The sequence below is a fragment of the Macrobrachium rosenbergii genome, chromosome 1 (genome assembly GCF_040412425.1).
Source record: "Macrobrachium rosenbergii isolate ZJJX-2024 chromosome 1, ASM4041242v1, whole genome shotgun sequence".
Classification (NCBI taxonomy): Eukaryota; Metazoa; Arthropoda; class Malacostraca; order Decapoda; family Palaemonidae; genus Macrobrachium; species Macrobrachium rosenbergii.
The window spans coordinates 33,181,670-33,197,744 of record NC_089741.1 but is presented as its reverse complement, the minus strand read 5'-3'; the positions used below and the strand labels follow the sequence as shown (position 1 = coordinate 33,197,744).

Here is a 16,075-nt window from a genome sequence, read left to right as displayed (position 1 = left end):
ATAACAATTTTATTTCGTTCCACAATTACCAACCCCTTATAGAGTTTATATTACTCATTAGTGCTTACCTGAATTAATTCCCATGCACTTACAAATCGTTACCGGTCATTAATCACGGGTTAGAGGCACCTGTAAAGGATTTCAGGATTCCAGAAAGCTGCGGTCCTCCATTGTATGTTAAAGGGGACACTCATATTTGTCATTCTATCACGTTCTCCGACAGTTCTGCCTCTGCTTAAAATAAATTGGGGGGTTTTAGTTTTCTGTGAAAGAAAACTATTGTGCCGGCTTTGTCTGTCCATCCGCGCTTTTTTCTGTCTGTGCTTTTTTCTGTCCGCACTATTTTCTGTCCGCACTTTCCCTGTCCGCCCTCAGATCTTAAAAACTACTGAGGCTAGAGGGCTGCAAATTGGCATGTTGATCGTCCACCCTTCATCCATCAAACGTACCAAATTGCAGCCCTATAGCCTCAGTAGTTTTTTTTTTATTTAAGGTTAAAGTTAGCCATAGTCGTGCTTCCGGCACCGATACAGGATAGGTCACCACCGGGCCGTGGTTAAAGTTTGATGGGTCATGGCTCATACAGCATTACACCGAGACCACCGAAAGATAGGTCTGTTTTCGGTAGCCTTGATTATACGCTGTAGTGGCTGTACAGAAAACTCGATTGGGCTGAAGTGTTTTCTTTCTTTTTTTATATTATGGCTAAAATTCATTTGCAGTTTTCAGGCGAAATTCACCTATTTCCTCTTCGGGTTTTCAAGATTTCAGTGAAAATCCTGACATCTAAAATGTCAGAAAATCGAGAGATTTACTTTACTGATATTATTCAGAATCATTTGGAGAGAGAGAGAGAGAGAGAGAGAGAGAGAGAGAGAGAGAGAGAGAGAGAGAGAGAGAGAGAGAGAGAGACGCCTTCCTTTGTAGATCCTTCCATTGTCTTTAAAAGTATTATTAAGGGTAATTTAGACAGGAGTTTTAACAGGTAACGCACATTGTGTGTGTGTGGATGTGTTTGAGAGAGAGAGAGAGAGAGAGAGAGAGAGAGAGAGAGAGAGAGAGAGTGAGAGAGAGAGAGAGAGAGAGAGAGAGGGAAGAGACTTTTCAAACCTCCTATTGTCTTTATAGACATGAGTAATATTAATATATAAATATTATAAATATATATTAAGCTTAATTTAGTTGAGAGTTATGTAAATGATACAGAGAGAGAGAGAGAGAGAGAGAGAGAGAGAGAGAGAGAGAGACTGACTTTACTGAACCTCCTTTTTGTCTTCCAGGTCCCCCTTCAGAGCCATGACCGGGCGCCAGAACCCGAATTTTCAGGAGGACGCGACGGACGGAGCCGTCGGCGTCACCTTGAAATCGATCAAACCAAATCTGGAGGTATGGGATTATTATTATTATTATTATTATTATTATTATTATTATTATTATTATTATATTTTTTATATTATTATTATGTTTATTATTGTTATTATTATTTTTATTTTTTCTTATTATTATTATTATTATTATTATTATTATTATTATTATTATTATTATTATTTTATTATTATTTATAGTATTATTATTTTTATTATTATTATTATTAATATTATTATGATTATTATTATTATTATTATTTTTATTATTGATATTTTTATTATTTTTATTTTTTTTATTATAATAATAATAATAATAATAATAATAATAATAATGATAATAATAATAATAATAATAATAATAATAATAATAATAATAATAATAATAATAATAATAATAATAATAATTATTATTATTATTATTATTATTATTATTATTATTATTATTATTATTATTATTATTATTATTATCATCATCATCATCGATTCTAAATCTTCACCATTTGAACCCTATCTTGAAAAATGGCTGAAAACTGACTAAAAACGTGACAGACACACACACACATAGTTCCTTTGAAGACACCACCTTAGAATCTGCCAACATTGTAATCCAGAGTTTGGAATGACCTAGCTGTTACAACCCCTTTAGTTCCTTTTGACTGTACCTCCTTCCATATTCTCTTTCTTCCATCTTGCTTTCCTCGACCCTCTCCTAAGAATTGATTCATAGTGCAACAGCTTTGAGGTTTTCCTCCTGTTACACCTTTCCAAACCTTTACTGTGAAATTTCCGTTTCAGCGCTGAATGACCTCATAGGTCCCATTGCTTGGCTTCTGTCCTAAACTCTGTATTCAGTTCAGGTCAACCTTATATTGAAAAATGGCTGGTGACTAAAACTTAATCTATACGCACTGGTCCTCTGAAGACACCACCAGAGAATTTTCTGCACTGGGCAATACCAGAACTTCAGAGAATAATCCAGTTTGGGCGCAAGGGGTAACTGCCTAAAAAAATTCAGCTAGCAAAGCTTTTATGCTCTGGCGTTTAGACAAAGGCTGTGCCAGCCAGCCAGTCAGCAGTCCAGAATTAAGCAAATGCGCCTGCTGGAATTAATTAAGCAGAGGTCTGCGCACTGCTTCTGGAGTGAGACGCCAGCAGGTAGCAGTGAAATTGGTCTCAGCAGGTGACTGTGGAGAGAGAGAGAGAGAGAGAGAGAGAGAGAGAGAGAGAGAGAGAGAGAGAGAGAGAGAGAGAGAGAGGTTCCTCTGTAAACTTCCCAGGTATCATTATAGATATTTTAAAGCATAATTTAGATGGCAATTTGCACAGGCAATGAACATTAGAGAGAGAGAGAGAGAGAGAGGTGCTTCTGTAAACTTCCCATTGTATTCATAGATATTTTAAAGCATAATTTAGATGGCAGTTTCCACAGGCCAGGCAATGCACATTAGAGAGAGAGAGAGAGAGAGAGAGAGAGAGAGAGAGAGAGAGAGAGAGAGAGAGAGAGAATGTGACCAGTGATGGCTGGTTTGAGCTGGCTTCAATTTTCTGAGTGGTTGAAAGATTTTAATTATTAATCATTCTTTTATTATAATAATAATAATAATAATAATAATAATAATAATAATAATAATAATAATAATAATAATAATAATAATAATAATTATTATTATTATTATTATTATTATTATTATTATTATTATTATTATTATTATTATTATTATTCATTCTTTTACTTTCCCGTTTGCTCATTGATAAAAGGAAGTGAAAGTAAAAATGATAAAGAGGATTTACAAGGCACTTATGGATAATGGGAATAAATATAGAATTATTAATTTTTTTTTTTTTTGCATTTTGAAGGAAAAAGGATAAAAAACTTTGTTATAAATTCACACACACACACGTATATATATATATATATATATATATATATATATATATATATATATATATATATATAATATGTATATATATTAATATATATATATAATATTTATAAATATATATAAAATATATGTATATATATTTATATATATATATATATATATATATATATATATATATATATATATATATATATATATATATATATATATATATATATATATATATACATACACACACACATACGTAATATATACACACATATATACATACAGTATCGCACAAAACTAACGTAGAAAAATACTAAGATAAAAACATTAATAACATCCTATTCTTTTCATTGCAGTACCAGATAGGATTCGACGAGAAGCCTCCCTATCCTCAGCAGGATTGCAACGGGACAGCCAAGAATCCTCACGGGGCTCCTGGCAAGGATGTGGAGGAAGGTCTAGGATGTGGAGGAGCAGAGGAAGAAGAGGATGAGGATTACAGCATCTGCTCTCTGATACCCGGCTACAAATCCTTGTCTGAGGTGAATTTTTTTTTTTAGTTTTCTGTGAAAGAAAAGTATTGTTCCGGGTTTGTCTGTCCGTCCGGACTTTTTCTGTCCTCGCTTTTTCTGTCCGCCTTTTTGTAGTCCACACTTTATTCTGTCTGGACTTTTTTATGTCTGCACTTTTTCTGTCTGCATTTTTCTGTCCGCACTTTTTTCTGTCCGCACTTTTTCTGTCAGCACTTATTCTGTCTACACATTTTCTGTCCGCACTTTTTTCTGTCTACTTTTTTTGTCCGCACTTTTTTCTGTCCGCACTTTTTTGTCCGCACTTTTTCTGTCAACACTTTTTCTCTCGGCACTTTATTCTGTCCGCTTTTTATTCTGTCCACACTTTTTCCGACCGCACTTTATTCTGTGCGCACTTTTTCTGCCCGCACTTTATTCTGTCCGCACTTTATTCTGTCTACACTTTTTTCTGTCTGCACTTTTTCTGTCCGCACTTTTTCTGTCCGCACTTTCTCTGTCCGCTCACAGATCTTGAAAACTACTGAGGCTAGAGGGCTGCAAATTGGCATGTTGATCATACACCCTCCAGTCATTAAACATACCAAATTGCAGCCCTCTAGCCTGGGTAGTTTTGATATTATTTAAGGTTAAACTTAGCCATAATCGTGCTTCTGGCAACGATATAGGATGGGCCACCACCGGCCCGTGGTTAAAGTTTCATGGACCGCGGCTCATACAGCATTATACCGAGACCACCGAAAGATAGATCTATCTTAGGTGGCATTGATTATACGCTGTAGCGGCTGTACAGAAAAAATCGATTGCGCCGAAGAAACTTCGACGCATTTGTTACTTGTTTTTAATTTTCTAGGTAAAACACACCCACACACCCCTAGCTGCAACTCCTTTCGTTTCCTTTACTGTACCTCCTTTCATATTCTCTTTCTTCCATCTTACTTTCCTCAACCTTCTCCTGACAATTGATTCATAGTGCAACTGCTTTGAGGTTTTCCTCCTGTTACGCCTTTCAAGCCTTTTTACTATCAGTTTCCGTTTCAGCGCTGAATGACCTCATAGGTCCCAGTACTTGGCCTTTGGCCTAAATTCTATATCCCATTCAATTCAGTTCCATCTCCTGAAATATATTTTGGACTCGAAACAAGTACTGATTGTGGCTTAATCCAAACTGCGTATTCTCCTTGCATGATTGATAACAATCTCTTCTTCTTTTTTTTTTCCAGAGCAAGAAGGTCAAGATCTGGCTGAAAAGGGTGTTCTTGAGTGTACTGGCTACACTCTACACAGTATACTTCATCTACGTTCTTAGGGTACCTACAAAAGCAGAGGTGAGAGTCTGAGAGATCTTTCTATAACTCTATCTGTCTATATCTCCATCTATCTCACTAGCTATCTATCTGGGTAGATAGCTAGATAGATTGGTCCAAGCGTCTGAGAGATCTATCTATCTATATCTCCATTTATCGAACTAGCTATCTATCTAGGTAGTTAGCTAGACAGATTGGTCCACATTTCCCTCTAATGCAAACTATTGTGCAATCTCTTGCAACTATGAGATATATATTTGTATTTTGTACTCTTCTAGTGTATATATATGTGCAACTGCAAGGTTTTCTTCCTGTTACGCCTTTCAAACGTTTTCACTCTCAGTTCAAGATGTATTTTAATGTTTTAATTACACTTTTATTTATTTATTTGTTAATTTATCTGTTTCTGTATTCCCAATTACATTCTGTTACTTCTTTCGAATGAGCACCATAATATTCTTTGGAAGCTTGAATTTCAAGTCAGTGGCCCCTGTGGTGGGCTTGTTCCATATGAATAGGGTTCATCTACTGAATAATAATAATAATAATAATAATAATAATAATAATAATAGTATTCTTTAGGTTAATCTTCTCAATAATAATAATAATAATAATAATAATAAATAATAATAATAATAATAATAATAATAATAATAATAATATTCTTTTGGAAGCTTGAATTTCAAGTCAGTGGCCCCTGTGGTGGGCTTGTTCCATATGAATATAGGGTTCATCTTCTCAATAATAATAATAATAATAATAATAATAATAATAATAATAATAATAATAATAATAATAATAATAATAATAATAATAATTTCCTTTTCATTGCTGAATGACCTCATCGTAGGACCCAGCGCTTGGCCTTTGGCCTAAATTTTATCCTTCACTCCTCCAAAGAATGTCATTGCATATCCCATCATCCTACAGAGCAAAGGAAAAACAGGTGTTTTGTTTCTAAATTCTTATTCAAATTTCCTTCATTCCGCCTTTCCCCTCAAGAATCCACCGTTACCCACCTCCGTCTTCAGGCGAGGATGCCAGAAAGGTTACTCATGGGCTGAGGAAATCCTTCTGGATGACTCAGGGAGTCAATCCTACGCCGTTGGTATTTCCTAGATGTCCTTCGGGTTGCTGAGGGGTTTCCCGTGAGGACCTTCCTCGGAATCCTCTTCGTTGTCTTGCTGATGTCACAATCAACCTGACTTTTAACTGCAACCCCTTTCATTCCTTTTACTGTACCTCCGTTCATATTCCCTTTCTTCCATCTGACTTTCCTTAACCCTCTCCTAACAATTGATTCATATTGCAACTGCTTTGAGGTTTTCTTTCTGCGCTGAATGACCTCATAGGTTCCAGTGATTGGACTTTGGCCTAAATTCTATATTCAGTTTAGTTCAATTCAATCAGTTCAGTGCCATCGACTGGTGACCTTGATACTTCAGTTCAGTATGAAATCAGACTGCTATGATGCCACTATGCACAAGATTGAAAGTGTGTATTGTTGGGCCACTATACACAAGTTTAAAGTTGTGTATTGTTGGGCCACTATACACAAGTTCACAAGTTTGAAAGTGTGTATTGTTGGGCCACTATACACAAGTTTGAAAGTGTGTATTGTTGGGCCACTATATGCAAGATTGAAATTGTGTATTGTTGGGCCACTATACGCAAGATTGAAAGTGTGTATTGTTGGGCCACTATACGCAAGATTGAAAGTGTGTATTGTTGGGCCACTGTACGCAAGATTGCAAGTGTGTATTGTTGGGCCACTATACACAAGTTTGAAAGTGTGTATTGTTGGGCCACTATATGCAAGATTGAAATTGTGTATTGTTGGGCCATTTACGCAAGATTGAAAGTGTGTATTGTTGGGCCACTGTACGCAAGATTGCAAGTGTGTATTGTTGGGCCACTATACACAAGTTTAAAGATGTGTATTGTTGGGCCACTATACGCAAGATTGAAAGTGTGTATTGTTGGGCCACTGTACGCAAGATTGAAAGTGTGTATTGTTGGGCCACTGTACGCAAGATTGCAAGTGTGTATTGTTGGGCCACTATACGCAAGTTTAAAGATGTGTATTGTTGGGCCACTATACGCAAGATTGAAAGTGTGTATTGCTGGGCCACTATACACAAGTTTAAAGTTGTGTATAGTGTATTGTAAATGTGCCAAGCTGTCGAACTTCTCCAAAGTCGCAGAGGTCCTTTATTCCTCCTCACACCCGTTGGAGGACTTTGGAACAGCCTCCCTTCAGAGGATGTCTTGCAATTGGAACTTCTTCTTCAGAAGTTCAAGCGAAGAGGCAACGCATTGCTACCCTAATGCTGTTCTCCTAAGATTTTAATACATTATTATCTATTTATTGATTTATTGATTTATTTTTTTTAATAAGTGAGTGGGATCTCTTCTTTCTGTAATTCCCCTTAGCTTCTCTTTCTTCTTCCTAATGAACATCATAATATTCTTTGGAAGCTTGAATTTCAAGTCAGTGGCCCCTGCGGTGGGCTTGTTCCATATGAATAGAGTTCGAGTTCTGAATAATAATAATAATAATAATAATAATAATAATAATAATAATAATAATAATAATAATAATAATAATAATAATAATAATAATCTTTGGAAGCTTGAATTTCAAGTCAGTGGCCCCCTGCGGTGGGCTTGTTCCATATGAATAGGGTTTCGTGGTCTGAATAATAATAATAATAATAATAATAATAATAATAATTTCACATCTCCATTCCTTCTTGACAGGAAAACGATTACTGGTGTGAGGGAGACGGACTTCTGATCATAATCACCTTCTTCGCCGTCACGGGACTCATCTATTTCCAGGTAAGAGAGAGGTCTGGTTGCTCCCACCCACCACCTGTGGGACGAAATGGGAAGAAATGAACTTAAAACTGTCCGTGTTTCTGCAGCTTAAACATAATCATCTCTCGGGTGGTATCAGAATCTTATCCGGCCTGTGGAATATTTTGTCTCCTTTTTTTAGTTTTCTGTAAAAGATAACGATTGTGCCGGCTTTGTCTGTCCGTCCGCACTTTCCTCTGTCCGCACTTTTTCTGTCCGCCCTCAGATCTTAAAAAAGTGCTGAGGCTAGAGGGCTGCAAATTGGTATGTTGATCATTCACCCTCTAATCATCAAACATACCGAATTGCAGTCCTCTAGCCTCCTCAGTAGTTTTTATTTCATTTAAGGTTAAAGTTAGCCATAATCGTGCTTCTGGCAACGGTATAGATATGCCACCACCGGGCCGTGGTTAAAGTTTCATGGGCCGTAGCTCTTACTGCATTATACCGAGACCACCGAAAGATAGATCTATTTCCGGTGGCCTTGATTATACGCTGTAGCGGCTGTACAGAAAACTCGATTGCGCCGAAGAAACTTCGGCGCATTTTTTACTTGTTAATTAATATTACTGTTTCTTTTTCTCGTTTACAGTTAATTAATATTACTGTTTCTTTTTCTCGTTTACAGATCATCAAGCCGTATTTTGGCCTCTTCCTGTACGAAAGATTCATCAGACATATATCAAATATGTGTGGCAAACTGTGGCAGTTCAGGTTAGTGTTTTATTCAGTTCAGTTTGTTTTATTTAACATTTATTTCCCTTGAAAATTAATGATTCTGTTGTCTGTTTAAAAACTTCCAATTAATGCCTCTGTTTTCTGTTTAAAAACTTCCAATTAATGCCTCTGTTTTCTGTTTAAAAACTTACAGTTAATGTCTCTGTTTTCTGTTTAAAAACTTCCAATTAATGCCTCTGTTTTCTGTTTAAAAACTTCCAATTAATGTCTCTGTTTTCTGTTTAAAAACTTCCAATTAATGCCTCTGTTGTCTGTTTATAAACTTCCAATTAATGTGTGTGTTTTATGTTTAAAAACTTCCAGTTAATGCCTCTGTTTTCTGTTTAAAAACTTACAGTTAATGTCTCTTTTCTGTTTAAAAACTTCCAATTTATGCCTCTGTTTTCTGTTTAAAACTTCCAATTAATGTCTCTGTTTTCCTTTTAAAAACTTCCAATTAATGCCTCTGTTGTCTGTTTAAAAACTTCCAATTAATGTGTCTGTTTTATGTTTAAAAACTTCCAATTAATGTCTCTGTTTTCTGTTTAAAAACTTCCAATTAATGCCTCTGTTGTCTGTTTAAAAACTTCCAATTAATGCCTCTGTTGTCTGTTTAAAAACTTCCAATTAATGCCTCTGTTGTCTGTTTAAAAACTTCCAATTAATGTGTGTGTTTTCTGTTTAAAAACTTCCAATTAATGCCTCTGTTTTCTGTTTAAAAACTTCCAATTAATGCTTCTGTTTTCTGTTTAAAAACTTCCAATTAATGCTTCTGTTTTCTGTTTAAAAACTTCCAATTAATGTCTCTGTTTTCTGTTTAAAAACTTCCAATTAATGCTTGTGTTTTCTGTTTAAAAACCTCCAATCAATGCCTCTGTTTTCTGTTTAAAAACTTCCACAAGCATGATTCATGTACTGGTACTTTTGTAATGTAATATTTTCTCCAAAATCATACCCTAACATTTCTGTGTATTTTATGAACATTGTCGTTAAGACTTAATGTCTTCCCTTTCACAGGCTAGTCCAGTTCTTCGTGTACATTGGCCTCCTAGCAGCTGTCGGCGTTTTCCTGTATTTTGACACCAAGGACGACCCCCAACGCCTTGTTTCTCTCTTCGGCGTTTTCGTGTTGCTTCTCTTCGGATTCCTCTTCTCCACGGCACCCAGAAAGGTTAGAGAGCCTGGCGAACTCTTCTGGAAAGACTGCTTCTGAATTTAAAGATACACTTATTCACTTAATGGTATTATTAGTAATCAGTAGATGAACCCTATTCATATCAAACAAGCCCACCATAGGGGCCATTGACCTGAAATTCAAGCTTTCAGGGAATATTAAGGTGTACATTAGGAAGAAGTAAGAGGAAGTAAAGGGAAATACTGTACAGAAAGAGGGACCAATTTAGAGAAAGTTTGGGTAAAAATGGATTTCACTGTGACACTGAAATAGATAGCCATTTTTCAGTCAGTACTGCTTCATGGTTAGTGCACAGGCATAGGAAGAATGAGAATGTTTATCAACATCTGCCCAAGTCCTGCAAACCAGGTTGTGGTGTGAATATGCTCATGTAAAGATTGGTAATTGCATTAGAAGTTTTCTGTATTTCCCATTGCCTTCTGTTACTCCTTTTTAATGAACATAATATTCTTTGGAAGCTTGAATTTCCAGTCAGTGGCCCCTGTGGGCTTGCTCCATGTGAATAACGTTCACCTGCTGAATAATAATAATAATAATAATAATAATAATAATAATAATAATAATAATAATAATAATAATAATAATAATAATAAAAGTATTGAAGGAGAAATCTGCATAGACAGACTTACAGGCTCTGGTCAGTTACTTGGTCCTACTGTCACCTCAACATGGCAGCATCTAGTATATAATCCCATTCCTCCATTCATCTTTCCTTTCTTGAACCCTTCAGTTTTCAAAAAATAAATTCCAAAAGCATTTCCACACTTGAAATGCTCAGACATGTTTTCTCTTCTACCCCCTGCAACCAGCAACTCCAAGACCACTCCACTGGCACAGGTCTTCATCCTCTTTTGATAGCACCTCTCTGTTTGCATTTTTAATTTTATGATCCATTTGCTCGGTAACCCTTGTCTCTGCACTTTACTAAAGATCAACTTTCTTCCTATGGTACTGACTCAGAATACCCTTCAATTATTATTATTTCTCACATTTTATCATTCAGTTTCTATCAACCGCTGTACTGATATTCTTCAAAGCCTGTGAACAGTCCTCTGTATTTTATCTCTCAGCAACACATTACAGTAAACCATCTTTAGGATCTCCAGTTTCAGTGCCCCATCACCTAATGCTTTTATTCTTTCTTTCTTTGGGTCTGTGCCTGTAAACACTCCCTGATGACTTAGTGACCTCATTCCTGAACGTTCATGCTGGTCAGAAACCCCCTCCACTGCATTGTTTCAACCCTAGCCAAATTTTCATTTGTCTTCTTAAATGCTACTCTTATTTCTTTCTTTCAGACTTGCTTGTTTTGATTTAGATTCATATCCATATATAATTCTTCAGTGAGCGGGATAGATGTGTTAGAAATAGAGACATTCTTTCTCTCGCTGTGGCTGTATGTTAACGAAGCAAATATTAAACTCTGCAGGTTCGTTGGCGCCATGTTGCCTGGGGAATGGGTCTCCAATTCGTCTTGGGTCTCTTCATCCTCCGGTGGGATGTGGGCAAAGGTGTGTTCAAATGTGCCGGCGACAGAGTCAGCAGATTCTTGGCGTTTACAGACGATGGCTCGGGCTTCGTCTTTGGTGACCTGATCACGAAGCAGTTCGTGTTTGCATTCAAGGTAAGGATAGATGATATATAGTGTGGTAGTTGGGAAATACTTGTCACAGCTCTAAATTGTGACAGTTCAAGTACTTTAAACCTTGTTGATTTGAAGAAGATATTGGAGCAAGTGCATTTCAGGAGTTATGCTAAGTACCCAGCCTAACCTAATCTTGTCCAAACTATCATATTATGCTGTATACCATAACACAATCATCCTTTCTTAGCTACTAGTTACCGTACTGCTGTGTCCATCTGTTATCCACTCAACTCAAAGCTATTTTAATGCATTGCTAAGAGCTACAAATTTTTCCTAGGCGTTACCCTACAGTCTTATTGAGAAACACCAGTTGAATATGTCTCATCTCTTCCTATTTCTTTCCAGGTGCTATCCGTCATCCTCTTCTTCAGTTTTTGCATCCAGATCCTGTATTACTGGGGTGCTATGCAGTGGGTCGTCATCAAGCTCGGCTGGTTCTTGCAGGTGACCGTTGGCACCACCGCTTGCGAAAGCGTGAACGCAGCTGCTAATATATTCTTAGGACAAGTAAGTTCAGAATCACCTGTAGAATGCAGTAGTTTCAACATTTTCCAGTGGAGAAGGTTCTTGGGTATTATTTTGCGTCATCGATTAGTTTTTCTGTAAATCATGTACCATAGATTACTTCTGAAAGATTTCCCAGGTGTGGAGCCATAGCATCAAGCTCTTAATCTCTTTTTGTTTCTGTGTGCAGACAGAGGCCCCTCTTCTGATCAAGCCGTACATACCACTCATGACCAAGTCTGAGCTGCACGCCGTCATGACTGGAGGATTTGCCACCATAGCCGGGTCTGTCCTGGCAGCCTACATCTCCTTTGGCGTGGACCCAACCCATCTCCTCTCAGCTTCCGTCATGAGCGCCCCTGCAGCTCTCGCCTTTGCAAAGCTCTTCTACCCTGAAACCAAAGTCTCTAAGACTGGAGTCAACGACATTAGAATCACGAAGGGGTAAGCTTCTTCCTAGTGAGTTTTCAGGGTACGCCACCCTTCCCTGTGATGCCGGCTCTAAAGGGAAGATAGTAGGCACTCACTGGGTTTTCCCGAAGGATTTATTTGTAAATGGAAGTTAATAGACTTTCACTGGGATGGCCAAATTGGAGCAATACAAAGTCAAAGAAGTTGGGCATCTAGTAAGAGCCGGAAGGGAAGGGTTGGAGAGCAGAAGTAGGAAAGTCATGCAGCTAACTTCTTCTTGTGAGAAATCATCTTACTTTCAGACAGACATATTTATCTGGATGTTTTCATCTTGTGAGAGATCTGTTTATTTTCAGACAGACTTATGTGTTTGGAGATTTCATCTCACATTTCTCATTCTGTTTTTGAATCAGCGAGGAGACCAACTGGCTGCATGCTGCGATGGTGGGAGTCACAAACGCCATTCCCTTGGTGGCGAACATCGCTGCGAATCTGATCGCCTTCTACGCCTTCATCTCCCTCTGCAGCAGCCTCATGGACTGGACTTGCACCCTTGCTGGTGCAGAGGCTGGGGTCTGCAGTCTCCAGGTAGAGTGGGGAATTTTGTCTTTTAATGCTTTGCCATGAATACCCCGTTATTGTAATTCACCATACATACCTTGGCCGTAACTTACACTCAACGAGAAAGGAGTCAAATGTCGTGTGTGAACCTGCTTTGATCGGGATTAGAACCTATGTCATTCTGGGTCAGAGCTTTGGCTCCAATAACTTAATCCCCTCAGCCATCAAGAAAGATTGAAACAGATTGCCTACCTGGAAAGAATCAGTTTTTATTAAAAGCAAAGATTTAAATCACACCTACCTTAACAGGTCACCAAGATTTTATAGAGAAACAAAACCAACTCTTGTTCTGTGTCATGGTTTTACAATGCTGGAGTTCTAAATTTAACACATGTCTGCATTATTGGCTGAGTATTAAGAAAGAAACACTAGTCTGTATCTGTACAATGCAGATGCCAAAAAAAATTTTTTTAGGAGAAATGAATAAATAGAAGATTGCAAAGGTCACCTTCCTCATTGACTTGGATGTATTATCTGGAGTGATTAATTTAAAAACTTTATCTTTTACAGAATCTGTTTGGGTGGATCTTCATGCCCCTTGCGTGGGTCATGGGTGTGGACTGGTCGGAATGCGACAAAGTGGGCCAGCTTGTCGGTATCAAGACGATTGTCAATGAATTTGTCGCTTATTCAGAGCTGGCAAACATGAAGAAAAGAAATGAATTATCAGTGAGTAGTGTGGTTGTGGAGTATTCAACTGGGTTGTTCTTAAAGTTTACTGAGTCATGTTTCAAATGTTGTAGGGGGCATTTTTTGTCAGGTAGCCTAAGTTTAGATTCAGTTTTTCTTCAGAACTCTGTATAGGCAATGCTAATCAAACCAAAAGATTCCGCATAAAACCAGTCTCTCCTTGACTCTGAGGTCTTGCCATAACACTCATAGCTTTACTGTACCAGAAACCTGGACTAGAAATATCCTTCAGACAGAACAGTATTGTGACTTGAATTTTTTGTTTCTGTTTCCCAGAGGCGAGCTGAAATCATCGCCACTTATGCCCTCTGTGGCTTCAGCAACATCAGTGCCATCGGCATCAATCTGGGAGGCTTCGGTGCTATGGCACCGTCGCGGAAAGCTGACCTGGCCAGTGTCGTCGTCAGGGCTATGATCTCGGGCAGTTGCGCCTGCTTCCTCACCGCCTGTATCGCTGGTAAGAAATTTTGCCTTCATCTGTCCATTTTGCCCAGTTTTTCCTTCTTTCATTGTTTGATCCTTTAAGGAAGTTGCCCCAAGTTTCACGTATCAATCCATCTTTTCTGCCTCTCCTTTTGAGTCTCGTTCCATATTTTTCAGAAAATTGCCATTCAAGGTACCCTTAAAGAAGTTTTGACTATTTTAGTCTATTAATTAATGCAAGTAGAGCTCAAACATTCTTTCATTTTGTCTTCAGAAACACTATAAAGCAATGGGTTCCATTAGGCCCCTAATATTCATCCTTGCCCTCTGCCCACAGGTACACTACTGAGCGAAGGACCCGTAGCAACTTCTGGCAACAGTACAGCTAACTTCACGCTCACCTAACTCATCGTTTACATTTTATTCTGCCGTCAAGGTCTTTCGTCGCCTTTTGTAGATACTTATACGTACATATAGTCTCATCTTTGTGTTTTTGGAGTTTACGGTAAATATCCACAGCTGGTATCGTTGAAGTTACCTGTGACTGACGGACGCTCATGTTGCTCACCAGCCACCAGAGGCTTTGGCCAGCCAGAAGACAAATGGAAGCTTCTGTAGTGGCGTCTGTGGAAATTTACTGTCAAGTCCAAACGAACAGACTGCAGCGTAGCCGTTCACGTCTTGAACTGTATTTTGTGACTGTCTTTTTTTTTTTTTTTTTAAATTATGATCTCTGTGTTATAGTATTTAAATGATTATAGTGTCATGCAAAGGTTTTTAATATTCACTTTTCAGAGAGGTTTTATGTACTCTGCTGTATCGATGCAGTTATTTTTACAAAATTGAGGAGTTTCTTGAAATGAAACTGAATCACAGATTTTACAGGTTTTAAAATCTCTTAAGCCGCAGTAAATTTTCTGATGAATGGCACCCACTTGAATATACTTTATGGTTGTACAACGAAGTGCTTCATTGTTTTTCACTTGTAAATAGTAAATAATTTCTTAATTTCCTATGTATATCAGTTTTTTATGTTAAATGTGTATATAAACGTGATAGATATAATACTTAAATGTCCATTATTATGTATTTTAGCAACATGAAAGAGATTGAAATATATTTTATACATGAAATATAATATAGCGTATTTTATATGTGGATATTTTTCCATGGTTCCATGTGATAATTGTATTTATGAATAAACATTCCGTGAAATCCTTCCGTTTGTCTTAGTGAGTTGACTAGTCCGAGTATGCATAGATTTCCACTTTCATTTTGTACACAAGTTGCAACTAAACTGTTTAGACGAACAAGGACAGACGAATTACCCCATTCTACATTACAGAGAGCGCGTAAGTTAGCACAAGAGTTGCATCATCTGCACAAACATTGCTGTAAGTTAGTACAAGAGTTGTATCATCTGCATACATTGCTCTAAGTTAGTACAAGAGTTGCGTCATCTGCATGCATTGCTGCAAGTCATTACAAGAGCTGTATTATCCACACACATTGCTCTTAAGTTAGTACAAGAGTTGTATCATCTGCACACATTGCTCTAAGTTAGTACAACAGTTGCATCATCTGCATGCATTGCTGCAAGTCATTACAAGAGCTGTATTATCTACACACATTGCTCTTAAGTTAGTACAAGAGTTGTATCATCTGCACACATTGCTCTAAGTTAGTACAAGAGTTGTGTCATCTGCACACATTGCTCTAAGTTAGTACAACAGTTGCATCATCTGCATGCATTGCTGCAAGTCATTACAAGAGCTGTATTATCTACACACATTGCTCTTAAGTTAGTACAAGAGTTGTATCATCTGCACACATTGCTCTAAGTTAGTACAACAGTTGCATCATCTGCACACATTGCTGTAAGTTTGTACAAGAGCTGTATCATCTGCACACATTGCTCCTAAGTTAGTACAAGAG

At 37.4% G+C, this 16,075-nt stretch overlaps 1 protein-coding gene across 1 annotated transcript; it reads left to right on the top strand.

Moving 5' to 3' along the window:
- The first annotated feature begins 1,249 nt into the window (after nucleotides 1-1,249).
- On the top strand, nucleotides 1,250-15,359 carry LOC136847516 (uncharacterized transporter HI_0519-like). The gene is made up of 13 exons (XM_067119281.1): nucleotides 1,250-1,386; nucleotides 3,595-3,780; nucleotides 4,992-5,096; nucleotides 7,836-7,916; nucleotides 8,563-8,648; nucleotides 9,669-9,822; nucleotides 11,276-11,470; nucleotides 11,837-11,998; nucleotides 12,186-12,439; nucleotides 12,820-12,994; nucleotides 13,538-13,696; nucleotides 13,994-14,174; nucleotides 14,478-15,359. Exons 1-13 carry the CDS (start codon nucleotides 1,297-1,299, stop codon nucleotides 14,543-14,545), a joined length of 1,896 nt encoding a protein of 631 aa, XP_066975382.1. The 5' UTR covers nucleotides 1,250-1,296; the 3' UTR covers nucleotides 14,546-15,359.
- The last annotated feature ends 716 nt before the right edge of the window (nucleotides 15,360-16,075 follow it).